We start from the raw sequence: 27071 nt of genomic DNA on the forward strand, positions 1-27071 counted from the left end.
GGGGGTTTCTTTAAAAAAATTTCAATAATTTTTTTCTTAATAAGAGCATCATCATCTTCTAACGCCTTCTCATCCTCCTTCTTACTATTCATCTCGCATAATCTTTCGTTGAATATGTTGTTGTAATTGCTGGTGGTGTTGTTGTTGGTGTGTTGCATGCAGCAGTAGTTGTTGTTGTATTAATTTAGGCTTCGGCCTTCTTCTTCTCCTTCTTCTTTTTCAAGAAGGATGGTGTTCGCAGACCCTTCTTCTTTTTCTTGTCTTTCTTGGGTGAACCGTCCGTTGAAATATCCTGGAACCGTAATAGAAATTTGCATTGAGAATATCGTTTGTGGTTTTGTTAGTAATTGAACACAGGGTGGTTGGGATTGTGTGGGGGATCCAGGAGTACAGCGCACGCAAAATTTCGACCACAGGAAAAAACAAACGAGGGATTGACATGATTTGGTTGGGTGGTTAGATTTGAGGTTAGGTTTTTTGAAAAGAAAAAAAAGAGAAAAAGAAAAAACATATTTAAGAATTTGGAAAAATAATAAAAAATAGGGAAAAAATTGAAGAAGAAAATCGTAGAGTGAACATGACTTTAATTGGCTCCAAAGTGAGGTTATAAATTAAAAAAAAAATACTTTTGACACTTATTAATGAGGTTTAAATTTATTTTCTGGAAATCTAAATTTTCATTCCAAAATTCAATACGATTTTCTTCTGCAATTCTTAAAAAAAGATAAAAAAATACGAAATATCTACTGGATACTGGATAGAGGATAGACTCTGGAGGGGGATTATTGCGCAAAATCTCTTACCTCTTTACTGCTGTGCGAAAATGTGCTCAAATGAGCTTCCGAATGATCACCGTTTTGTACATTTTCACCTAGAATTTGAAATAGAAAAAAATACAACAAAAAAACAATTAAAATATTTATTTAAAAAAATAAATTGCAGCATAATTAATCATGAATTATTTATGGACGGATCACATTTTTACAAGTTATGAAAGAGAGAAATGAGTTTTTCGAAAAAGAGAGCGAAACGGAGAGAGAGTGTAAGTGAGTGAAAGAATGTTATGATGGAGAAATATGAAAAGAAACCAACAATGATTTTTTTGACATGCAAGGCAAATAAAAAAAAATAATAAACAAACTAGGAATGGACTTTGAGGTTATGTGTAAAAAATATTAGTTTTTTTTCATTTAACATATGGACTAAGGGAATATTTGGGGTGTGGGTTTTTTTGAAGGTTGGGTACTAATAACTAAAACTAGAGTTTACAAAAGTTTTCATTTAAATCTAAAATAAAACTATTTCTAAACAATTCACAAAACACAACAAAAAATAAATATTTTCAAAACTATAATTGAAACTTAAAAAATAATAATTACCTGTGTTTTTGACTTAAATTAAAAAAATCTATTAAAATTAAAAAAAATATTTAAAAAAAAATTATAATTGAAAATACAGCACCCTCAGTCAAAGAGCGTGCTTTGGATTTCTTGTTGACTTTTTCTAATCTAAAAAAATAGGCTTCGAAATTTCTCTTTATATATTAAAACATAAATATAAATTGTATTATAATATTATTTATTTTTTAATTATAAATTTTATTTAACAAAAGAAAATGAAATGTATTTCAAAAAAAACAAACTTAACAAAATTTCAAAATTTATAAAAAAAAAAAATTATATAAAAAATAATAAAAAATGTTTTCAATGGAGTACTGTACGTGAGGGGTTTTTACGCGCCAAACCAAATTTAATTACAAAATTTATGATGCAATTAAAAAAAATTCTCTTAAAGTGAGGTTATGGTTGAAGAAAAAATATTTTTTTTTTTTGAATTTTGAAAAAAATTGGGGTTTTTAGAAAATAATTTTTTTTCATAGACCTACCAAGGCGTGGATTTTTAACAAAATAATTTTTCAAAGATCTACCAAAAAAAAATAATTTATAACCACACTTTTGAAAAAAAAAATTTCAAAATATCATTGAAATATATAAAATTTCAGTTGTATTACTCAAATAAGTGAGTGATAAGTAGGGGTACGTTTTTTCTATGTTTAAAGTTTTTTATCATAACCTCACTTTTGGGGAACATTCTTTAAATACATATTTAAAAATCGAATTTTTTTATTCAAATATACATTTTTAAGCATTATATATACCGGCTTTTGAAATAATGGTGTTATTTTTTCTTTTTTGCAAACTTTGATTTTTCACCCAAACCTCACTTTTTTTACGGAGAGTTTCTGAATGTATTTGTACTCTAATGTATTCAAATATCTCTTGTTGGAGTTTGGAACTCGTAGTGTACTTATTTGTAATATTGATATTTACATTTTTTTCTTGGATTTTATATTACAAAATTTAAAAAAAATATACATTTCAATTTTTATATGGAAATTAATACAAAAAAAAAAGAAAAATATTGAAATTGAACTTAAAATAATTATCGAATTTTAATAAAAAAAAAATCAATTCAAAATTTTAAATTTTCCCAAAAATCCTTCATAGCCAACCATCACCCATTGAGGCCGTTGTCCTTGTCTGATGATGATGTTGGTTTTTCTTGGTCTTGGAACCACCTCCTCCGTTACTCAAAGGATCCACATGCAAACTGGCCGTTCGAATATCCTCCGATATTTGGGAAATTTTCATTTTACAATCACACATATTACGTATGATGCCATTGAGTAGCATTTCCAGTTCATGTTCGAGCAGGGCCAGGGTGTGGCGATAACGTAAATTTTGTAAATTCGATTTGTCGGCAGCCAAGCCATGATGATGATTTGGTAATGGTGTCGATGCTATGGAATTAAAATCATCATTATCATAGGAATAATGGCGATCAGCTTCGATGCAGGCTGATTCAGCAGCACCTTCTGCTGATCCGTCACCATTTAAGTGAAGATGATTTGTACCATACAGCCCAATGGCATCGGGTGCGGATAGGCAACGTTGCTGATAATTTAGGGACAAATGTTGGCAACCCTCTTCCTCCTCCTCCTCTTCTTCCAACTCGTCATCTTCCTGTTCATTGGTGTTATTATTAATGTCGGGATTTTCCAATTCCCTGGTTATCAAACTGATCTCATTATCGATGACCTTTTCCAATTTCAATTTAAATTCCTGTTCATGATTTTGCAGATTCTTGACACAGTCGCTGTTGCGAATGTTGACATTTATATGGATCTCAATGGCAGTGGTGGAATTATTAGTGGCCTCCTCCTCTGTCGTCATAGCCATGGAGCTGGAATTTGTTTTGTTTTGAATTACCTGGGCAGCAAAGGTGGCCGCCGTTTGTCCACCACCACGATTTCGATTTGCTATCCCTTTGCGCTCATTGAGAGAGGAGGAGGCACGCCGTTTCAAGGAATTCAGGGTCAGGGTAACATGGCGATTATCACTGCTGGAATGTAGGGATTGTGTAGAGGAATAAATTATTTTCTCTTTGGATTTTGGTGCCGCCGTTGATGTGGTGGAGGAGGAGCAGGATGTGAAGATGGTGGTTTTTGCTTTCCCACCTTGATTGTTGTTACTGTTTTTGTGGTTAGGGGGACCGCCTCCTCCTCCTGCTGTTTGTTGTTGTTCACATTCCGGTTTGTGGGGATCATGTTCGTCCGCATCATCATCATCATCTTCATTCATGAAATTATCCGATTCCGTAGTATTGGGTATAAAATGACGCTGTACATAATTGCGATAAAGATTTTCCGATGAGGTTTTTCGGCCACAATTGGAACAATTATCTGCCGAATCGGTATTGAAATGATAATGATCCGGATCACCATCATTGTTCGAATGACTGGCAGCCGGATAGGTGCCACTTATGGAAAGCATTGAGGAGAATTGTTCCGACAATAAATCTATACTGGGTTGTTGCCGATTTCCACCATGATGTTGCAATGATTTCACCACTTGCCCCGATGATGAGGAGCTGGAAATGTGCCGTAACTTCTTGCGCGGATTATTCCTCAATTGTATTTCTTTGATGGATATAAAAGACTCTGCACCACTACTCTCCAATTTTTTGGTATTTTCATAAATATGATCTTCTTCTGCTTCTTCGTGGACTTCTTTTCCCGTTAATTTCTTCATATTTTGTTTGGTCAACAATAGGGATGTTGATTTTTCCCGGGCTCCTGCCGCTGCTGCCTCCATATTTAAACGTTTAATAAAGGCTATGACCTTTTGCCTTTGCAGCTCTACTGGAGTGGCCGAACAGGCCGGGTGTAAATTTACACTGGGTTTATAGGTGGAGGGGTAATTGAAACCATAATGGGATACCGTACGATAGGGTGGTAGTATACCACCATCCTCCTCATCTTGAGCGTGATGATTTTGCTGATGATCAACATGTAGCTGTAAATTTGCCCGGCTCATTTCCAAGGCATGCGGCGATGAGGACGAATTTGCAGCTGTTGTTGCCGGTGCCGGATAAGTGTAATGGGGATATATTTCGATTTTATGTATCATATATAAATCGAAATCAGTTACGGTACTGCCCTCCTCCTCTGCCCGCCAGGGGTATTGATAGAGAAATTGATATTTTTTCGCAATCGTTTGTGATTGGCGAAAATTTTCATAATTTTTTAAGATTTTTTGTATCATAGGATATGAGATTAATTCATGGCATGATTGATCAGGATGATGTGGATGTTGATAATGTATTGAATTAAATTCAGAGTCTTCTTGTGATGATGAAATAAATAAAGAAAACAAAAAATATGGGTTGTTGGCCTGATGATTTGTAAAAGTGTTGAAGGTAGTGTACATGAATATACGACGAGGACAATTCGAGGACACGACGGGACACGACGACGAGCTACTTAAAATTCTAAACATAAAATAACTACACAAATAAATATAATAAATTTAAACAAAATTTATAAAATATTAAAAAAAATATTTTTTTATTAAAAAAAGGAGTAAATTTAAAAAAATTGTTATTTAATTAAAAATATATATATTTTATATATTTTTTAAATTCAATTATTTGTATTGAATATTTTATATTATTTTTTAATGAATATTTTTTTTCAAGTATTCTATATTTAGAAAAATATTCAGAAATTTTTTTATTGGAACAAAAAATAAAACTTTATTTCAAAATTTATTGTCTATATATGAACACACATTATAAACTAAATACAAAAATAAAATAAAATTCAAATACTTACAAAAATAAACAAATTATACAAAAATAAAAGCAAACATAAAAAAGCGCATATGGAAATGTTGACATAAAAAAGCAAATATTCAAAATTTTAAATGAAATGAAAACATACATAAAAAACAAAAAATAATGAAAAATTAACATACAATACATAAAACCATAACCATTAGTGTTTGTTAATATTTTTAATTTTATTTCATTTGAATTTTTATACAACAAAAACAAAAAATATACATACAATAAAAAATTAAAAAAAGGATAAATAATTTTTTTTTGAATTTATGAAGTTGTAATGATGGTATATTATGATTTTTCATAACGAATAGGGAGGTAGGTAGGTTGTGGTGGGTGATGAGTTTTGAATAAAATTCAAATTTTTTAGAGCATGAGGATTTTTTTGGTGATATTTAATTTCAGTATTTCAATGCATTTTCTTGTGGAACGTAATATTAAAGAATAAAAATATATAATTTTATTAAAAAAATATTTTTCAATATATTATATTTTTTAAATAAAAAATATTTTTTTTTAAAAAAAAAAAAAAATAAAAAAAACATTTATTATTTTTTTAAAAAAATATTTGATATGAAAGACAATTTTTTATTAAAAAAAATATATTTTTTTTCATTTATTTTTTCTAGTAAAAATATTTTTTTTAAGAAAAATATGTTTCTGAATAAAAATATTTTCTTTAATATAAATATTTTTTTAGTAATTCTTTTTATTTGAATTGGATTTTAGATTATTTGAATTTTTGAGGTTAGTTTGAATATTTTCTAAATTCCCGAAAATTTCAGATTGCATTTTGAAATCTGTTAATGATTGTTGGCAGTCATTATCAGTTCCATAAAATGCATGTTTTTCCGATTTTTTTTTCGACTAGAAAAATTTGCGATTGCAATTTTTGAGGTTAGGAGGTTCGGAAAAGATATTCCCAAAATTCGTATTATTTCCGTATGACTCAAATTCCAAAATTTTTTATTTCGAAAACTGCTAACATTTGTTGTAAATTTATTAACTATGGGTTCTTTCTCCATCAGAAGAAAATTTCAAAATTTTTAAGGTTAGGTTGAATATTTTCCTTTATATTTGAATTTTCATTTTTATTTATGTTACATTAATTTAATTAAACATCCATTTGAAAAAAAATAATTTTTAAATAAAATTTTTAATTTAAAAAAATATATATATTTTTATTTTTTTTTTAATATTTGAATTTAATTTTAGTGCAACTACTTCAGAAAAAATTTCAAAATTTTTTAGATTAGGTTGAATATACATTATTAAAAAAAACAAAAAATTCATTATTAAAAAAAATAATAAAAATTTCATTTTTTAAAAAAATATTTTTTAATAAAATATTCAATATTTATATAATTCAATAAAATATTTATTTAAAAAATATTTTTTTAAATAATGTATATTTTAAAATTCGATTTTTTAAACAATTATTTTGAATAAATCGATTTTTTTTAAAAAGTTCTAACCTAACCTCAACTTAACCTCAAAAAATTAAATTTTTTAAATAATTATTTTCAATAAATCGATTTTTTTAAAAAGTTCTAACATAACCTCAAAAACTATTTGCCCATAATTCCCCTCCATTTTCCTCCCAAAAAACTAATCTTCCGTTTCGGATAATGAAAATGTATCGACACGACATATGATATCATCAACATATTGTTGCAAGGACATGGCTTCCCGAAATTCTTCATGATCGCTAATGATCTCCTCCTGGGTGGCAATACATTCATCCATGTTACGGGCACATTTGGCGACACGATCACCAAAATCATCCAATTTTCGTTTGTAATTTTCTAAACGTGGATGGATTTGACGAATCTCCTGGCCCAAGGCATTGATTTCTGCATCGACATTGGAAGGAGGTGATGGAAGAGGGCTAGTGGAAGTGGAGGGTGAAGAAAATGAGCTCTCCTTGAGGAGAAATTTCTTTGTCTTGTTACCCTCCTTTAAGGTTCCACTTGTTGTTTTTTTAGCTGAGGAGGATGAGGGGGATCGCCGGCGGTATTGTTGTTTCCTTTCCGGGCTCTGTGACATGCTAACCCAAAATCGTGGTGAACCTTTAACCAATTTCGATTGAAAGGCATAAACATTGGACGAGTTGCAAAAAACAGGTGACGATTGGGTCTTACCCAAAGCATTCGTTTTTCGTGGAGATTTTACTAGGGCAGAAGATGATCTGGGTCCAAAAGGGTTACGACAAAATATAGCCTGACTATTGCCCTGTAAACGTTTAACCATCTGAGGCTTGCTGACATTGCGTATATTTTCCAAAATAAAATTGCGCGATTTAGACGACGATTTTAAGGATTTTGTTGTCGAAGTCGAAGAAGTAGAGGAAGATGATGTCTTGGGTGTAGGTGGTTCATCTAAGATAATGGAATTTCTTTGGCCCACCATGGAGGGTGGTGTTGTTGTTTTATTTAATTTCGAATCGAATTGTTTGGCATTTTCATTTAGAGGTGTCAGGGATCTTGAACGCCTATTGGCTGATTTTGAATAATGGCTTGCTGGTGGAGGAGTAGTAGAACCGAAAATTGTTGGTGCTATTTGAGGTAGAACACAATTGTCCGAACATGATTCATCTTGATTATAGAGCCGCAACCATTGCTGCTTAATTAACATTTCCAATTTACTGGGCGTCAATTTATTTCGAATACTATTTTCAATTTTATTGAAAATCTCTTCGGATTTATTCAACTGAAGTTGTTCGATTTTCCTTAAAATTTCCAATTCCATAGAGGATAATTCATTTTCCGATTGATTTTCTTTGTTGTTATATTCATGGAGAAGATTTTCCAAATTTATTTCAGAATTCGATTGCCGCGGAGAATCCGAAACTTGGCTTTCCTCCAATGGAACATCAAAATTTTTTGAATACTTCTCGATATTCTGCTGTTCCTCTCCATCCGGATGTTGTTGTAATTGTTTATCTTTCTTTTGCAAAATATCAATACGTTTTAAAATCTCTTCATAATCCACATCGGAATCACTAAAAAGAGGGTCTTGAGATTTCGAAGTCTGGTCCATTGGATTATTGCAGCCAAAGTCCAGAGAATCCAATAGCTGAGATTTGTAACGCACTAAAGTTTTCGGTTGTTTGGTATTCTTCTCAACATCTTCATCCATAGATGACAATTTTCCTTCCTCCACCTCCCCTTCAGAATTTTTTTTGAGGTTAGATTGAATATTTTCTAAATTTTCGAAACTTTCAGATTGAATTTCACAATCTATTAATGATTGTTGGCCTTCATTGTCAGTTCCATGGGAATTTTGCATTTCCGATTTTCTCAGGCCACAAAAAAAAATATTCTCAAAATCCGTATTCTCTCCGTAGAACTCAAATTCCAAAATATCATGCTGAGAACTGCTGGTAGTTGTTGTTGTAAATTCATTAACTGCGGGTTCTCGTTCCTCAAAGGCGATTTCAAAATTTTCAATGTTAGGTTGAATATTTTCCTTAAAGATTGGATTTTCATTACGATTTTTAGCAACATCAATCGAAGAACTTCTCTCAAATATAGGAAAATCTTCTGGTTTTGTTTGTTTAAAAACATTTTGGGGTTTGAGGTTAGGTTCGGAATAAATATTTCCAAAAATGTCGGTATCATCATCACCGGTTAACTGAAACTGCAAAAACTCGTCCTGAGAAGAAGTAACATTTGTTGTAAATTCGGTTATTCGATCAGGTTCCTTTTCTATAGAAAATTTAGGTTGAATATTTTTTACAATCTTGGAATTTTTACGATTACCGGGTAAATGTTCATCTTGAGAAGTGCAACCACTTGAAAATTCAATAATTTCAGCCTCTTTTTCTTGAGTAATATTTTCAAAAATTTTGAGGTTAGGTTGAAATTGTTCTTTTATATTAATCGGAGAATTGTCCTTATTTTTGAGGTCATATTGAATACTTTTTACAATATTTGCATTTTTACGATTACCGAGTAAATGTTCATCTTGAGAAGTGCAGCTACTTGGAAATTCATTAATTTCGGGGGGTTGTTTTCCTTGAGAAAAAATTTCAAAATTTTTGAGGTTAGGTTCAATTTTTTCTTTTATATTCGAATTTTCCATTGGATTTTTATCTAAATTAATCGAAGACTTGTCATCATATAATGGACATTCTTGTTGATCTGTTTTACCTTGTTTTAGAATTTTTTGATTTTTGAGGTTAGGTTCGGAAAGAAGAGGTTTTCCAGTTTTCTCATTATTTTCCCTTGAATTGAGGAGGTAAGAAAATGTTTTCGTATTATCTTTGAACACAATTACTTCTTGTATTTCAATGTTTTCTTTAGTATTAAAGATTTTGAAATTTTTGAGATTAGGTTCGGAATTTTCATTTTTGGAGAAATTTGCAATAATTTGCATATTATCATATCCAGTAGCTTCATCCATATCAGAATCATTAATTTCTATGGTATTTTTATCATCATTATGGGGATTTATATTTTTCTCATTAGCTTTTTTTTGCATACTTTTAGGTGTCACGGAACTTTCATCTACAAATGTCAGTGTTAAATCTCCATCTTTTTCTGCTTCCACTCCTCCCAAAGAGATATTCATATTATTTTCTCCTACGTCTCCACTCTGAGAGGGAGTTAAATTCCCATCCCTCTCTGCTTCCACTCCCCCCAGAGAGATAATCGGATAATTTCCTTCCACGTCTCCCCTCATAGGTGGAGTTAAATCTCCTGCATCGGTTTCTGGTCCCCCTTGAGGTTCGTTCTTGTTGTCATCTGAATTCGAATCGTCTTCTTCTTGTTCTATTTCCTTGGTAATAGTTCGCTGATCTTTGAAAATATTCGTCCTGCCAAAACTGCGCTGCAATAGGTTCTCCTCAGAGGATAGAAAACGATCCTCCTCATCCTCACTAATATTGAAGGTTAATTTGGCCTCCTCAGAGGATGCAAAACGACCCTCCTCCTCATCTTCACTACAAATATTGAAGGTTAATTTGGAGGAGCTGGCCGATAAAACATCCTCCTCCCCACGCTCTTCTTCTCTATTGTAATTTAAAGGTCTGCGGGATATGACAACACTGTGACCATGAAAAACTTCTCGATGGGTTTCATCAATGGCCGATTCGGTATCACTGAAACCACAACCACCTTGTCCGCCACCAGTACTACCTCCTCCCGCAACCTCTTCACGATTTTCCAAATATTCAACATGCTCCTCCCATAGCTCTTGAAATATTAATTTACGTCGTGTGCGCTCTTCACGATTCATTAGGGAACGCAATGAAGAGGAGGAGGTGGGGGTGGTGGTGGCTGCAGGTTCTTCTCCATGGGAAGTTGCATTTAGAGTACCCAGGAAATTATTAAAATCCAATATTTCGGTAATGCTAATAATATTGTTCTCCTCTGTCATTGTTTTATCCTCCTCCTCCCCACCTGCTGGTCCGGAAATATTTAAATTTTGAAATTCTTGTTCCAAACCCAAGGTCTGATTTTCTCTTCCTGGCAATGCCAGTTCATAATGAGGTGTATTATTATTGTTGTTGTTGGATATATGTGAATAATTCATGCGCGATATTTTATCCAGAAATGTGGAATTGTGACTTTCGGAACTATCCTTCTCTTCGACTTCAATTAGAGGTTCCAAGGGGCCGCAGGATGAAAACAAATTTTCATTACCATTGAAGGAGAATTTTTCTTCCGCTTCAGGTTTAATGTAACCATCCTGTCCCGATGTTGATGATTTCGAGTCTCTTTGGTAAACCTCCATCAAATTCCTAAGCCGAATACGACGATATTCCATTAGTTCCGGCTTAAAGCGTACAATTTGTTCAAAACAATGTTCACACAAATCAATGTAACGTCCCGAAGAGAATATCTCTTCATAGGATATGGAACGACGTAGGGGTTTATATTTCCCTGTATCCATCACATCAGGTGGCGGAACATGTTTATGGTGGGGTCTTGGTGGTCTCTGTGGTGAATTGAAACCAAAGTGAGATACAGTACGATATGGTGATCGGGGCTGATGGGGAGAATTTATTCCAACACCTTTACGTGGTGATTGTATCAATTCAGGTGTTATGCTACAGGGACTATAATTTCTACGTATCGGTATATTCCATATCAAATCTAATGGGCATTGAGCATTAACATAATGCTCTTGCAAATCGCTGGGTTTATCTAAGGTCTCTAAAATTGGTTTACATATTTTGGGGGTGTGACATTTTTCGGATATGAAAAATTTTCGATTTAAAAAGGAAATATTCTCTTTGAACTCCTCATTGGCATAATCATAAATATTGGAGGAGGGCTTGGGGTTTTCAAAATAAGGATAATCATAAGACAAGGATTCCACTAGGGTCCCTATATTAGGAGCATTGTTAGTGGTAGGGGTAGTATTTAAAGAAAATGCATTGAAATTAAAATTTTCATTATCACCAAGGGTTGCAGCAGGGTCTTTTAAGGGACTGCGAGAAAATGATTGGGAATTTTTATTATAAGTATAGCCGTGTGCATATCTTTTGGCTGTGGGTGTAGTAGTAGTAGTGGCTAATTCTTGTTTGCGTTTTTGCCTTCTAAATAAATCAACCGATTGCAATTCGGAAAATAAATTCATATTGGAATGTGAGCGAGAAATATTATTATCATTATTAGTATTGAATGGTACATGATGATGAGGATGATGATGTCGTTCTTCTTCTTCTTCATCAACAGCAGCAGTATTTGAAATATTCTTGATGTGTGTTCTTTTGAAATGATTTTGAAAATCGAATTCATCTTTGCCATGAGAAAATGAATTTGTTGATTTGAATGCTATGCTTTGACTTGCTGTTAAATCTATGGTATCTTGAGTAATTCTTGAGTTATTTGCTATTATTCTATTATCTATAAAATTAATTGAGATTTGGATTAGTAATTTTGAATTCAAAAAAATTAATATTTATATAAAAAATTTATATAATTAAAATGTCTATTTCAAATGCAATACAAAATACCTATAATTATTATACAAAAAGATAACTTTTAGTTTAGTTTCCCAAAAATAACCGTAGATTATTCACATTGTCAAGTGAATAACAAATTTAAAATTTAAAGCATACTTTTAGGCGAACATTATTATTTAAGGTAAAACCGCATCCCTTTGCAGTTTAGCTTGAAGCCGAATTCTCCCATAAAACTTAAAGTTAGAGGTTTGCTTCCAATGAAAAAAATATTCTACACTAAATTTCACCATAGGTCGCAGACCAAAAGAAATCGGTATATATAACATATATCGGTAAAATAACCGATATTAATTTGCAAACTTATTTTCTAGGTTAATTGGGTGATTTTTTTGAAATAGAGCTTAATTTGTCCCACATAACTTAAATTTAAAGGAGAGCTTCCCAAGGTAATAATGTTCTACACTAAATTTCACCATAGGTCACCGACCAAAAGAAATCGGTAAATATAATGGATATCGATAAAATAATCTATATTAATTTGCAAATTTATTTTCTAGGTTAATTTGGTGATTTCTTTGAAATAGAGCTTAGTTTGTCCCACAAAACTTAATTTTAGTGGATAGCTTCCATTGCAAAAAATTGTCTACACTAAATTTCACTATAGGTCATCGAATAAAAGAAATCGGTAAGTATAACCGATATCGATAAAAATAACCAATATTAATTTGAAATTTGAAATTTACTTTGAAATGGAGCCAAATTATCCTGGAACACTTCATTATAGAGCGTTGGGTCCAATGGAAATTTTATTCTACACAATATTGCACAATATGAGTCGCCGAACAAAAGAAATCGGTATATATAATATATAACCATGAAAATATAGGCAACAAATTGAGAACTTAAGGCAATACTATATTTTCAGGTCAATTTCGTATTAATTTGACAAAATTTCACTATAGGTCAATGGAAATTATTTTCTACACTAAATTTCAGTATGGGTCACCAAACAAAATGAATCGATAGACATAACAGATATTTATAAAAAAAACGATAACAAATTGATTTTTTGGACAAAACAATTTTCTACGTTAATTTTATAAGGGGTTTTCAAACCGAGACAATTTGTCCTGGAATCTTTCATTTTAGAGTGATGACCCCAATGGAAATTATGTTCTACACAAAATTTCACTATGGGTCGCCGAACAAAAGAAATCGGTATATATAATATATAACCATGAAAATATAGGCAACAAATTGAGAACTTAAGGCAAGACAATTTTTTTCAGATTAATTTCGTATTAATTTGAAATGGAGCCAAATTCTCCTGGAACACTTCATTTTAGAGTGACGGACCCAATGAAAATTATATTCTACACAATATTTCACTATGGGTCACTGAACAAAATGAATCGATAGACATAACAGATAGCTATAAAATATATACACGTTACGTTAATTTTATATAAGGACTTTTTAAACCCAGACAATTTGCCCTGCAATCTTTCATTTTAGAGTGATGACCTCAATGGAAACTATATTCTACACAAAATTTCACTATGGGTCAGCAAACAAAAGAAAGTGGTAGATATAATATATAACCATGAAAATATAGGCAACAAATTGAGACCTTAATTTAGGTTAATTTCGTATTAATTTGAAATGCAGCCACATTCTCCTGGACCACTTCATTTTAGAGAGATGGGTCCAATGAAAATTATATTCTAAACTAAATTTCACTATGGGTCACCGACCACAAGAAATCTGTCCGGAATGATCCATGACAATAAAAAGATTGGAAACAGATTAAATCCGTTAAGAAAAATTATTTTTTTGGGTTAAAATTTTAATACCTTTGAATTGGGACAAATTTGCCCCACAAAACTTGATGGTAGAGGTTGACTCTCAATGGGAAAAATATTCGAAATCGTATTTCACTATGTGTCTTGTAACAAAAGAAATTTGTATATAGAACATTTATCAAAAAATTAGGGAGACCTTGGGCCAGATGAGAAGAATTTCATTTTTTATGAAAAAACAAAAATTGAAAATTATAGCATACTTTTAGGGGGCACAAATAAAAAATTGTACAATTGTCAACAATAAAATCCTGAGAACCTTTTTTTAATATTTTAATTTTGTTTAATATATTTATCAATATTTACAAAGTATATATACACTGTGATTATTATTTTGTGGCATTTATGAGATTCGATTTGGGGTTAGATAGAGAGAAAAAAATGTGGTTGAGGGGTGGTGCGATTTTAAGTGGATGAGAAGATTTTGGTGATATATATTATTAGGCAGCGGGTTTTGTTGTTATATACTTGCTGCTTTTGTTATTGGGAAATTTGCTTAACAGGACAAATATATTACCTCGACCTGTTGGTGGCTTACGATTTGTAGCCGTATGGGAACGTTCACCATTGATAAAACTTAGAGTTGCTACAAAATTGAACGGAGGTTTCAGAACGTTTTGGTAAAGTTTCATATATATTTATATTGTATAAAACACACAGGATATGGGGTTGGTTGGTTGGTATCGAGTTCAAAACAATCCAAAATAAAGTTGAAAAATAAAGAAAGATTTCACAAAATAAATAAAATATTTTCAAAAAAGTAGTAAAAGAAAATAAATTAATATATAAAGAAAATATAGTTTGTGTTAATAGAAATCAAGGCAAATGGTTAGGGGGGAAAAGGAGAGTGAGTGCAGTATTATTAATAAAAATCTGTATTGTTATGATATCAAGAAAAAAGTTAGGTGTTAGGGGGGTTAGTATTTAGAAATTGTTTAGCAGCTGCAGTTAGGAGACAAATAAAAAACATTTTCATATTTCTAACAAAAAAAATTGAACATTAAAACACATTAATCTCTTTACAACACTAATGCTATTTATGTGGCATTAAATTTCAACAAAAATATATATCTTAGCCCATTTTTTTAAATATATACAAAATATGTTTCTCTGATAACTATATTTTTCATCTATATTCAATGAATTATTATATGAAGCAATCTTGAAGCATTTCAAAAGAATTCGGGTGAAACACAAGCTATGTATATATTGGTCGACGAATATCAATCTATGTATGAAGCATTTCCCTATAAACTAAAATGAAGAAACTAGTAAATGATTTGGTTGGTTATTTAAAAGTCCATTTTCCACACATTTAAATAACACACAAGCCATGAAGAAGAAACGAATTTTCTCATTTGTTGCCTTAACTGTTATACGCCAACAAAAATTTTGTATAACAAAAAGTAAAAACAGATCATGCCAAAAAGTATGCAATTCTTTTAAAATGGTAAAATTGTCCCAAACCGAACAAAATAAATTGGTAGATATAATATATAGCCATGAAAAAATCACTAACAAATTGAGTCAATTAAAAAAGAATATTTTAAGGATAATTTGGCGATACATTTAAAAAGTAGTCAATTTGTCCGGGAGGATTTCATTTTGGAGTGATGGCCTCAATGGAAGTTAAGTTCTACACAAAATTTCTCTATGGGTGACCGAACAATATAAATCGATAGACATAACAGATAGCTGTAAAAAAATCGATAACAAATTGATTTTGTAGGTTAATTCGATAAGTGTATTTAAAAACGAGGCCAATTGTCCTGGAATCCCTCATTTTAGAGTGATGCACCCAATGGGAATTATTTTCTACACTAAATTTCACTATGGGTCACCAAACAAAATGAATCGGTAGATATAGCAGAAAACAATAAAAAATATTGCCAACAAATTGATACTCTAAAGAAAAAAATTTTTAGGTTAATTTTTTGAATTCATTTCGAATAAAGCCAAATTTTCCTGGAAGACTTTATAATAGGTCGATGGTCCCAATGGAAGTTATGTTTTACACCAAATTTCACTATGGGTCACCGAACAAACGAAGTCGGTATATATAACGGAAACCAATAAAAAAATCACCAACAAATTGATACAATTGAAAATACATTTTAAGGCTAATTTATAAATTGATTTCAAATGAGGCCAAATTTTCCTGGAAGACTTCATCTTAGAGTGATGCACCCCAATAGGAATTATGTTCTATACCAAATTTCACTATGGGTCACCGAACAAAAAAAGTCGGTATATATAACGAAAACCAATAAAAAAAATTGAAAGAAATTAAGATTTTCATGAAATATATTTTTAAGGCTAAATTATAAAATGATTTTAAATGAGACTTAATTATCCTGCAAAAAAATCAATTTAAATTTATGGCCCCAAGGGGAATTATGTTCTACACAAAATTTCACTATAGGTCACCGAACAAATGAAATCGGTAGATATAACAGAACCTGGATAAAAAGTGGGGAGAGAATACTTTTTGTTAATTTCATTTTTTATCATCCTATGTTAGTTATGTTAAGTGGCGTATAACAGTTTTATTTTTTTCGTATAACAGTGGCAACATAATGAAAATTTGCTTCTTCTTTTTATCAGATTTTATAAAAAAAAAACCAAGTGATAGTTAACAAACAAAAAAATTAAAGTGAGGCAAAAGGAAATTAAATTTGTTTCCACAAATGATTGTGAAGCGAACACCAAATGATTTTGATGTTTTCAATTTTTATTTAATAATTTTATGAAATAAAAAAATATTGAAAAAAATGTTCATTTGAAATGCTGGTGTGTGTGTGTGTGGGTTGTGAGAAACTACACACTAGAGATTGATTGGTTGATTTTTTGAAGATGTACCAAAAAACAAAATAAATAGCAGAGAAACTCACCTCACTTTGATTCGATTCGATTTGATGTTGACGAAGTTGAGAGTAAATTAAAAAATTTTGATTTGGAAATTGAAGGAAAACTGGCGATTTCGTTGAGTTTGATTCTAAATCTCTAAAAATTTATGCTTCAGACTTTTGTGTGTCGTGGGACGATCTTCGAAGAGGGTTTGTGTGTGTGTGTGTGTATTGTAAGGTAGAAAATTAAAAAAAAACTAAGGACTGGCCAATGTTATGAACACCGCTTGTGGCTTTTCTTGTGTTAAAAAACTTGTTATTCTAAACTATTATGAATTCCGTTTTACCAATTTACTTTTTCTTTTTTGAGCGGGCTGTTTCAATTTCCAATGGAGGGGGGTAGAAAAAAATACAAACATTTTTTTTAGGGTAAAAACAATAAAAAAAATTTCATTTTTAAGTTGTTGTTGTTTTGGGGGTGTATTATAAAGCAGATTTTGTTTTTCATATTTACAAAAAAAAAAAAATAATTTTGGAAAAAATTAAAAAAAAAATCTACAAATTGATAAAAACTTAAAATTTTTTTAAAATTTTCAATAAAAAATTTTTAAATTAAAAAAAAATAAGTATTTTTTTTAAATTTTCGAAATTTTTCATTTTTTTTTTTTTTTGAAAATTAAATTTTAAAATTTTTCCAATTTAAAAAAATTTTCAGATTTCATTTTCTTGGCGAAAAAAAAAATTCAACAAAAATTTCAAATTCTAAAAAACTGCAGCTGTTTCCTAAGTTTAAAAATTTAGAGGGGTCTGTGTGTTATGAAATTATAAAAATAGTTTTTTTAATAGTTGTGCATTAAATTTCTTTGCTATATAAAAAGATTTTGTGTTGGGGATGAGTGTTTGGGGTTAGACAGAATAGAGTTTTCAAAAAAATAGGGGGATTATTAGATAATAGTTGGCCTTAGAAGAGTGTTACACTAGAGTGGGTAGTAGTAGAAGTAGTTGTTGATAGTAGTTATTAGCAGTAGTAGTACAAGTTGTTGTTGTAGAAAATTGGTTGCTTGGTAATATTATTGTTGTTGTATGCATAGCTATTTAAAAATTATCTCATATAACACGCCGTACAACATGTAGGCTCTGTGAAAAAAATTAGCGTATTTGAAAAAAATAGTTTTTTTGGGTTAAAATACTTTTTTTCAAAACAAAAATAAAAATACAATCTATAGCCCTTTTTCCTTTTACAAAAAAAAATATAGGTAATAGCAATTCTAAAGAAATGTTATCGATAGCATATCAAAAATGCACAATAAATGATCAGTTCTAACCACTACAATATAGGACGATTTTTCCGATTTTTTACGTTTTTGTTCAACAACTAAATTTCGGGAAGTTGTTTGTTCTTTTTCTTTGGTAAACAAAATACCATAATATTAATTAAAATCGAAACAAAAAAACAAAAGAAATAAAAATGAAAAGTATTAAAAAATAATAATAATAACATAAAAAACAAAACGAATTTTTGTATATAAACAAATATTATCGTCATTAAAAGCCAAATTGTTGTTAAACACAAAAACAAAAAATAATAATACAAAAAAAATAATTTTTTAAGACACTCGAAACAAATTCAAATTTAAATTCAATTTTTGGACAAATGCAAAACACAAAAAATTTAATTTTTGGAAAATTTTTAATTTAGAAAACTCAAAGGACAATGGACTGGCTAAGGTAAAAGCTAAACAAAAATATAGGTAATAAAAACTTACCGTCGCTCAAAACTACTTCGGGCTGACTGGGAACTGGGGCTTGTTGTGTTTCTATTCTCATCACTTGATGTTCTGAAAAGGTGGAGAGAACAAAAATTATTAATTAAAATCAAATTAATTAGTAATAAAAAAAATTAAAAAATTATAAATAATAGTAAGCAAAATATATTTTTTTGGTTAATTTCAAATCTGAACAAATTTCCAAGGAATACTTCATTGATGTGATGACGCCAATGGAAATTATGTACTGCACAAAATTTCACTATGGGAAATTCATGAAAAAACACTAACAGATTGAGTCAAATTGAGACATTTTTTTAAGGTTAATTTGGAGATTTAACGATACATTTGAAGAGGAGTCAATTTGTCCAGGAAGAAATAATTTTGGAGTAATGGCCACACTGGAAGTTATGTTCTACACAAAATTTCGCTATAGGTCGCCGAACAATATGAATCGATAGACATAACAGATAGCTGTAAAAATCGATAACAAATTGATTTTTTGGGCAAGCCAATTTTCAAGGTTAATTTAATAAGTGTTTTTATTAAACCGAGGCAAATTGTCCTGGAATCCTTCATTTTAGAGCGATGACCCCAATGGAAATTATGTTGTACACAAAATTTCACTATGAGTCACCGAACAAAAGAAATCGGTTGATATAATATAAATCTGTGAAAAAAAATCGGTAACAAATTAAACCATTTAACAAAATTATTTTTTTAGGTTAATTTCAAATTAAGACAATTTTTCCGCGAAAACTTCATTTTAGAGTGATGACGCCAATGGAAATTATGTTCTACACAAAATTTCACTATATATCACCAAAAATACCGAACACAAGAAATCGGTAAATATAACAAATAACAATAAAACATAGCCTACGAATTGAGACTCGGTAAGACTAGTTTTAAGGCAAATTATCACACTTATGTGAATATGTAGACAAATTCTCCTAGAATTCTTCAATTTAGAGCGATGACCCCAAGGGGAATTATGTTCTATACAAAATTTCACTATGGGTCACCGAATAAAAGAAATCGGTAGGAATAATTTGAGCCTTTAAAAAATCTGTAACAAATTGAGACATTTAGGCAAAATATTTTTTTGAAGGTTAATTTCAAATCAGATCAAATTTTCCACGAATAATTCATTTAAGAGCGATGACCCCAATGGGAATTATGATCTACACAAAATTTCACAATGGGTCACCCACCGAACACAAGAAATCGCTTGATATAATATATGTGTATAAAAAAAATCGTTATAAAAATGAGACATTTAAGCAAAATAATTTTTTTAGGTTAACTTCAAATTAAGACAAATTTTCCTGGAAAACTCCACTTTAGAGTAATGACGACAATGGAAATTATTTTCTACACAAATTTTCACTATGGATCACCTAACACCAAGAATTGGTATATATAACGGATAGCAATAAAAACAGTGCAAACTAATTGAGACATCAGGGGTTAAAGGCTATGTTTAGGATTATATGTTGATTCATTTGAAATGGAGCAAAATTCTTTTTGAAAACTTAATTATAGAGTTGTGGTATCAATGGAAGTTATATTCTACACCATAAAAAATCGGTATACATAATATATAACCAAAAAATATGGAAAACAAATTCAAACACACACTTTTTGAGGTTAATTTGTTGATTAATTTCAAATGAAGCCAAAATGTAATGGAAATCGTTATTTTAGAGATGTGGCCCTAATGGAGGTTATGTTTTACACAAAATTTCACTATGGGTCACCGAACAATAGAAATTGTAAGCTATACTATTTAACAAAGAAAAAGTCAAAAACAAAAAAAATACCTGAAACATCTTCTGGCTCTGATTGACTAACAGCGGCAGTTGTTGTTGTGGTAGTGGTATTTTGTTTAGTTTGTTGTTGTGCGCCTGATGTTTGCAGTGAACTCAACGCCTCAGATTCTGAGAAATCTGTATCAGTATCTAAAAAAAATGAAATATAAAAATTATTATATTAATCTGATTCATGTTTTCGTATGAGTGTGCGTTGCAAACTTACATTCACCATGAATACTCTTCTTTTTACGTTCCACCGTGCGTTTGTATTCATTCAGCTCATCATCGGTAACATTATCGAATGGATTCTTGGCATATGGTGCCTTATAGACGGTAGCATTGTGTTGGAAGCCACGTTGTATAATACCCTTGGAGGCGGCACCCATTAGCACAACATGATCACCGGTTTGACTGACAGTGGCATCTTTAAGGCGATTGGCCTCATCCCAGGTGACACCCTCCAAAATGTGTGATTGTGGACCGGCGGAAATTTTATCGGCACGACGATTATCCTTGATCTGAAGAGAGAGAATATGGGGATATTAATTTAAATGATGGAAGAAATTAAATTGAAATTAATTTACCTGTTGTTGTACCCGTTTAAATTCCTTGGGATTTGTATTGACTGGCACAAATTGTAATGGATCATCAATGCGTACTGGTGTTGAATGTGTGGGTGAACCTTCAGCAACCCACTGTGATGTTGTTGTTTTTGAGAAGGTGGTTTGGGGGTAAATTGTATGTGATGGATGTGAAAAAAATTTGGGACCATTGTGTGTGGTGATTGATGTATAACAACGTAGCAGAGATCAAGTGGAGGAACAATGGAAAGAGAAAGAAAAATAAATTCGTTATAGTAAAACTGTTGTTTGCTTTTCACAAAAAAGTTAATTGTTTTTAAGAACTATTGTTAATAACTATTAAATAAACTATCAAGTATAAATATACTTTAACAAAATTATCTTAGAAATGATTTATCTTAACAAATATTTGCATATTTTTTTATTTTAAACTTTTTGAAGCTCTCTTTCGAGCATACATAAATAGAAAATAAATTAATTGGTATCTATGACAAATTTCTAGGTCAAAGGTCAATTAAAAATTTGAAGTCATCACAATAAAAACATATATAGATTATTTCAGAGGGATGTTATAGTTTAAGGTTATTTTTTTAATTTATTTCAAATGGTGCCATATTTTTTAGGTTATGGTTATGAGATGGTAGCAAATTCACTAATTATACTTCATTTTAGGGAGATGGTTCCCATGGAAAAAATATTCTGTACTAAATTTCAGTATAGGTCACTGAACAAAAGAAATCGGTAGATCGAGTTTTTATTCATAAAAAAACCCGAAAACAAATAGGAGTTTATTAGAAAACATATTTTTAGGTTATGGTTAAGAAATGGTAGCAAATTCACTAAGTATACTTCATTTCAGGGAGATGGTTCCCATGGAAAAAATATTCTGTACTAAATTTCAGTATAGGTCACTGAACAAAAGAAATCGGTAGATCGAGTTTTTATTAATAAAAAACCGAAAACAAATAGGAGTTTATTAGAAAACATATTTTTAGGTTATGGTTAAGAAATGGTAGCAAATTCACTTGGTATACTTAATTTAAGCGAGGTGGTTCCAATGGAAAAAATATTCTATACAAGATTTCACTATAGGTCACTGAACAAAAGAAATCGATAGATCGAAAATATATTAATAAAAAAAAAACACTAAGTATACTTCATTTTAGATAGTTGTTTCCAATGGAAAAAATATTCTACACCAAATTTCACTATAGGTCACTGAACAAAAGAAATCGTTAGATCGGACATATATTAATAAAAATAACGAAAACGAATTGGTAATTATAGAAAAATTCTTGTCATAGTTTCTACATTGCAGCTTCAAATAGTCAAAGCTCAAACTGTGTTACTAACACCAAAAACAAATAATTTTGAAAATATTTTAACTAAATTGCCTTAAATTTAACTTAATTAGCGACAGTATATATGTTTGTAACAATGAATGAATGATGAAATTAGGAGAAAAAAAAAAAACAAAGTGAGAAATTTAGTTCAAGTATGATGTCATGACAAAAAAAAAATGTTAATAAATGTTAAAATAACAATAAAAAGAAAAAAATAATTTATGATAATTAATGTTTTTTTATGGTGATTTTTTTAGTAAAATAATTTTGTGCCAAAAAAAGGAAGTAATGAAGACCTATGAATAACTAGCGAGAGGGGGTGTAGATCATAATCTCAACATATCTAGAGAACAAAAAAGAATTTGAACATGAAAAACAAACAAAAAATAATGAAAATAAAAAAATAATAAAAACAGTGAATGAAGAAATTTTCCTTAAGGAAGTTCAGTTAAGATCATGTTCATTACATCAACAAAAATGTTCCAAAAACATGCAATGAAAAAAAATAATATAAAATATCAAATTATCGTCGCTCTCAAAAAAAAAACATAACCTCAAATATTAAAAAATCTTGTCAAGTGTTTTTAGACATGCAATTTCTTTTAAATTGTAATTTTTTGCTACATTATAAATTAAATTATTTTGAGGTTATGTTTACCAAAAAAAATCCTTAAAAATGAATATTTTTGAAAACACTATAAAAATCCACTTATATTGAAAATATTTTGTCAAGTATATCTAACCACATGTAATTTTTTAGAATTATTAAATAATTTTCGACTTTTTAATTTTTTAAGGTTATGTTTACAAAAATTCTAAAAAAAGAATATTTCAGGTACTATTGATTCAGAGGAAATAATGTGGTATTACTTTAAATATCTTTTTAAATATTTTTACATTATATCATTTTAAACTTTTTTTGAGGTTATGTTGAAAATTTCCTTATAAAATAATCTAAAAATCAAATTCATTTTTTTATATATATTTTATGGAACATATTTTTTAATACATTGTTTTTCAGAAAAAATGGTAAATAAAATTTCCAATTTCGATATGAAAAAAAATTGCCAAAAAAAAGTTTTTTAATAAAAATATTTTTTTAAATAAAAAAACATTTTCTTGTGAAAAAAATAAGTATTTCGAAAATATTTTCCCATGACACTTTCTGTAGTATTTTTCCAAAAAAAGTTAATTTTTTTACAATACAAATGAATTTTTCAGAAAAAATATTTTTTGTTATAATAGAAAAAAAAAAAAAAAAAAAAATTAAAAAAAAAAAATTAAAAAAAAAAAATTAAAAAAAAAAAAAAATTAAAAAAAAATTAAAAAAAAAAATTAAAAAAAAATTTAAAAAAATAAAAAAAAATTAAAAAAAATTAAAAAAAATTAAAAAAAAAAATTAAGCAAAAAATTTAAGAAAAAATAAAAGAAATGGAAAAATTATTGAAATTTCGAAATGCTTATTGAAAACTATTTATATCTTTAAAGCTAGGGAAAAACTTTCGAAATACCTAATGAACAATATAAATATTTTTAATTCTAGGGAATCATCTATATAAAAAAAAAATTTTCCCTAAGACAATTTTTTAAGTAAATATTTTTGTTCAATATTATTTAGAAAGTAAAATTTCTTAGAAAATAAATTTATATTTTCTATATATAAAAATATTATATATATTTTTTTTGTAATCAAAAATTTATGTGTCCTAAGAAAGGTTCCTTAAACAAAAAAATCTTTGGAAAAAATATTCAATATATATATATATATTTTTTTTTAATTTATATATATACAAAAAATAATTTTTCTATCATATTTTTTTTTCAAATTTCATTTAAAATAAAACATTGATCCAATTACAATTATTTTTCTTTCTCTTTCACATTGACTTGAGAGAGGGGTGTGGGGGCCAAGATTAATGGGTGATTTGAAAGGAAACTGGGGGTCGGGCAACAATAATAATTTTAAAATTAAGAGGAAGAAGAAGAATAGCCCCATTATTACACCAAGTAGTGGAGAAGAAACTACTCCCAATTACGCGATTCCCTGGTTGCTTCCTTCTAAGGCACAAAATTATTATCCACATTTGATACTTCGATTTGTTGTATATATTAATTATCATTGTTTTTGTTTGATTACATTTATGACATATATAGAGAACATTGCGCAAGTTTCTACACTTTTTTATTGAATATTTTTGTTTTTGTTATTACATAGTAATGTATATTGTAATAATAATATAAATAAAAATGTTGATAGACATAGATAGATATATATATATATATATTGATGACGACATACAAAGCGCGAATATTTCATATATATTTTTTTATTTTCTTTTATGTTGTTATTTTGGGCGTTATAAAATTTTTTTTAATTTTTTGATTTTTGGTTAAGAAGGGGTGGTGTTGTAATATTTTGGAATGGAGTGTTTGTTAAATTTTTAATAAAAAGCTACAATATTTTAATTGCTGGTTAATTTTTTTCGTGAAAATATATATTTGTTTTATATATTTTTCTAGTTTTTTTTTAATCTAAAAAGTATTTCTTTAAAAAATTGTATGGCAGCAAATAAAAAATTCTTTTAAACAAAGACTAGGTAGATTTGCAAAAAGGAAACATTTTGTTAACTTAATTTAAAATAATATAATTAAAAAAAGGAATTTTAATTTCCAAAAAATAAGAAAATAAATTTGAACTAAAATATTTTGTGCTTTGCATAAAAATACATAAATATAAAGGAGACAAAAAATAAACACTAAATAAAGGAATGTGTTTTTTAAATATTGGAAAAAAGCTAAATAAAAATTCCCCAAAAAATATTTTTTTTCATAGATTTTCGTTTAACTTTCATTTCCACAATTTCTTTCAATTGAAAAAAAATAATTTTTCAATTTTCGGAAAATGGGAATTAAAATTGTCATTATGATCATTCATGGGGGTAAGGGGGTGGGGGGTTAACTCTTAATTTTAATTGTCATTTGTTTGTGGTTTATCTTCAAATGTTATTATCTCTACCTTGGTAATCTTTTTGGGATCTGGTGTACCGGTTTCTAAGACTTCCACCTTTTGATAGACATTGGGGGAGTTCAACCAGCGGCTGCGATCACCACCCTTGCCAGCAACGCCCTTTTTCCAAATGCTAGAAAAAACAACAACAACAAAATGTTAATAAAATGTTCCAAATAAAAAATCCAAATAGAATTAAGGGGGATTTACCCTTGACGGAAAAGTTCCTCTTCCTCCAGCAAATAGCCCAACGATGAAACGGCCGGTGGTAGTTCAACATCATTTTTGGGTTTTGGTGGTTCCGATTTAATCAATGGATGACGATAGATATACCCGGTACGATAGCCGGCATTATCCAACATACGCATAAGGGCCTCAAATTCAGCACCACCAACACGCCATTTTGGTGTCTGACCCAAAACCTTGGTGGTTGCTGCTTCCTTCTTCTCTTCAGCGCCGCCTTCTTTCTTCTCTTCAGCCGCTGAATCTTCGGTTTTATTCGAATCAATACTGGCAGCTGCGGCAAATTTCTTAGCCAAATCTTCGGGTGGACTGCGTGATTTCTCATAGATAATTTTACGTGATTCTTCGGGGATCAAGACCAAATTATCCAAACCCACTGGCAGTAGTTTCAATTGTGTCTCACATGCCTGAACAATGTGGCAGGCGGCAAAGAATGCCTCCTCAATGGTTTCACCACAGCACAAGGCACCATGATTGGTCAAGAGCATTACTTTGGAATTGGGACCCAAATTGCGTACCAATTTTTCACGTTCATCTTGATCGACAAGACAACCGGCATAGGCATGTGTGGTAATTTCACCCAAGACACAGGCATCCTTGGTCAGGGGCAAGAGGCCAGCTTTCAGCGAAGAAATGGCCACCACTGGACTGCAGCCAATGTAGATAATGCAACGGATGTCGGGGCGAGCGGCATGGACAATGGAGTGTAAAACAAAATCTAAACAAAAATACAACAAATTAAATTGTTTTAATTATTCTTCCTCTCCTTCTCCTAAACACCACTTACGACTTTTGTTAACACCAAAATTGGTGGTACCCTGCTCGACAATATTGCCCTGCATATCCACCTTATTAAGGGATGAGGCCGTTATCTCATGATACAACAACCCATATGGATTGACCAAGAAATATTCCTGATCCACCTTAAGGCGGGCGGTAATTTGGGCACCCAATCCCTGGGTCCAACCATACAAATCCAATAGCCTAAATGTGGCAGCCAATTTGCAACGTAAAATCTTTTCACCCTTGGCATAGCCCATGGATTCAACACCACGTATATCATTAATGGGTTGCATACAATTTGAGGCACGGAATACACTGCCGACACGGGTGGCTGGTACGCCCACAATATCGGACAGCTGTTGGAGGATACCATCGGCATTGCCACTATCACGTGCTGAATCAACAATACGTTCAAGCTCTTCACGGAAGAGTTTGGAACCCATAATAGCTTCGACACGTTTGCGTCGTTCCATTTCGCGCATATCCTAAATGGAAGAAGAAAAATATGAAATTTAGCACACACACCCATACATACATACGTTTGAATAAAAATTAAGTTTGGAAAATCAATAGTGAGGTCAGTAGTGAGTGAGAGCCCAATTTACTTACCTGTTCTATATCAGCTGGACGAGATTTGCTATTGTCATCTTCTTCATTGGCCGACAAATCAATGCCATTCTGTGGTGGTTGCTCAACTTCAGTCATTTTTGTTGGAAATTATGTGTGCTAATATAT

The 27071-nt window shown here is 30.3% G+C and overlaps 1 protein-coding gene across 3 annotated transcripts; it reads right to left on the bottom strand.

Moving 5' to 3' along the window:
* Positions 1-169: 169 nt before the first annotated feature.
* LOC133329958 (protein hu-li tai shao) lies at positions 170-27071 on the bottom strand. Of its 3 annotated transcripts, XM_061538415.1 has the most exons (11): positions 26946-27071; positions 26341-26821; positions 25521-26271; positions 25320-25443; positions 20964-21074; positions 20603-20897; positions 20389-20526; positions 18566-18637; positions 14471-14539; positions 804-871; positions 170-292 (listed from the first exon to the last, which is right to left on the bottom strand). In XM_061538415.1, the coding sequence occupies exons 1-11, from the start codon at positions 27039-27041 to the stop codon at positions 185-187; spliced, it is 2313 nt and encodes a 770-aa protein (XP_061394399.1). In that variant the 5' UTR covers positions 27042-27071; the 3' UTR covers positions 170-184. The 3 variants fall into 3 exon arrangements, with proteins under 3 accessions (XP_061394399.1, XP_061394400.1, XP_061394401.1); XM_061538416.1 differs by lacking the exon at positions 14471-14539; XM_061538417.1 differs by lacking the exons at positions 170-292; positions 804-871; positions 14471-14539 and adding an exon at positions 18049-18198.

This window comes from Musca vetustissima, unplaced genomic scaffold, assembly GCF_032173495.1.
Source record: "Musca vetustissima isolate MV318-11 ecotype Yass unplaced genomic scaffold, APGP_CSIRO_Mvet_v1 utg16644, whole genome shotgun sequence".
Taxonomy (NCBI): domain Eukaryota; kingdom Metazoa; phylum Arthropoda; class Insecta; order Diptera; family Muscidae; genus Musca; species Musca vetustissima.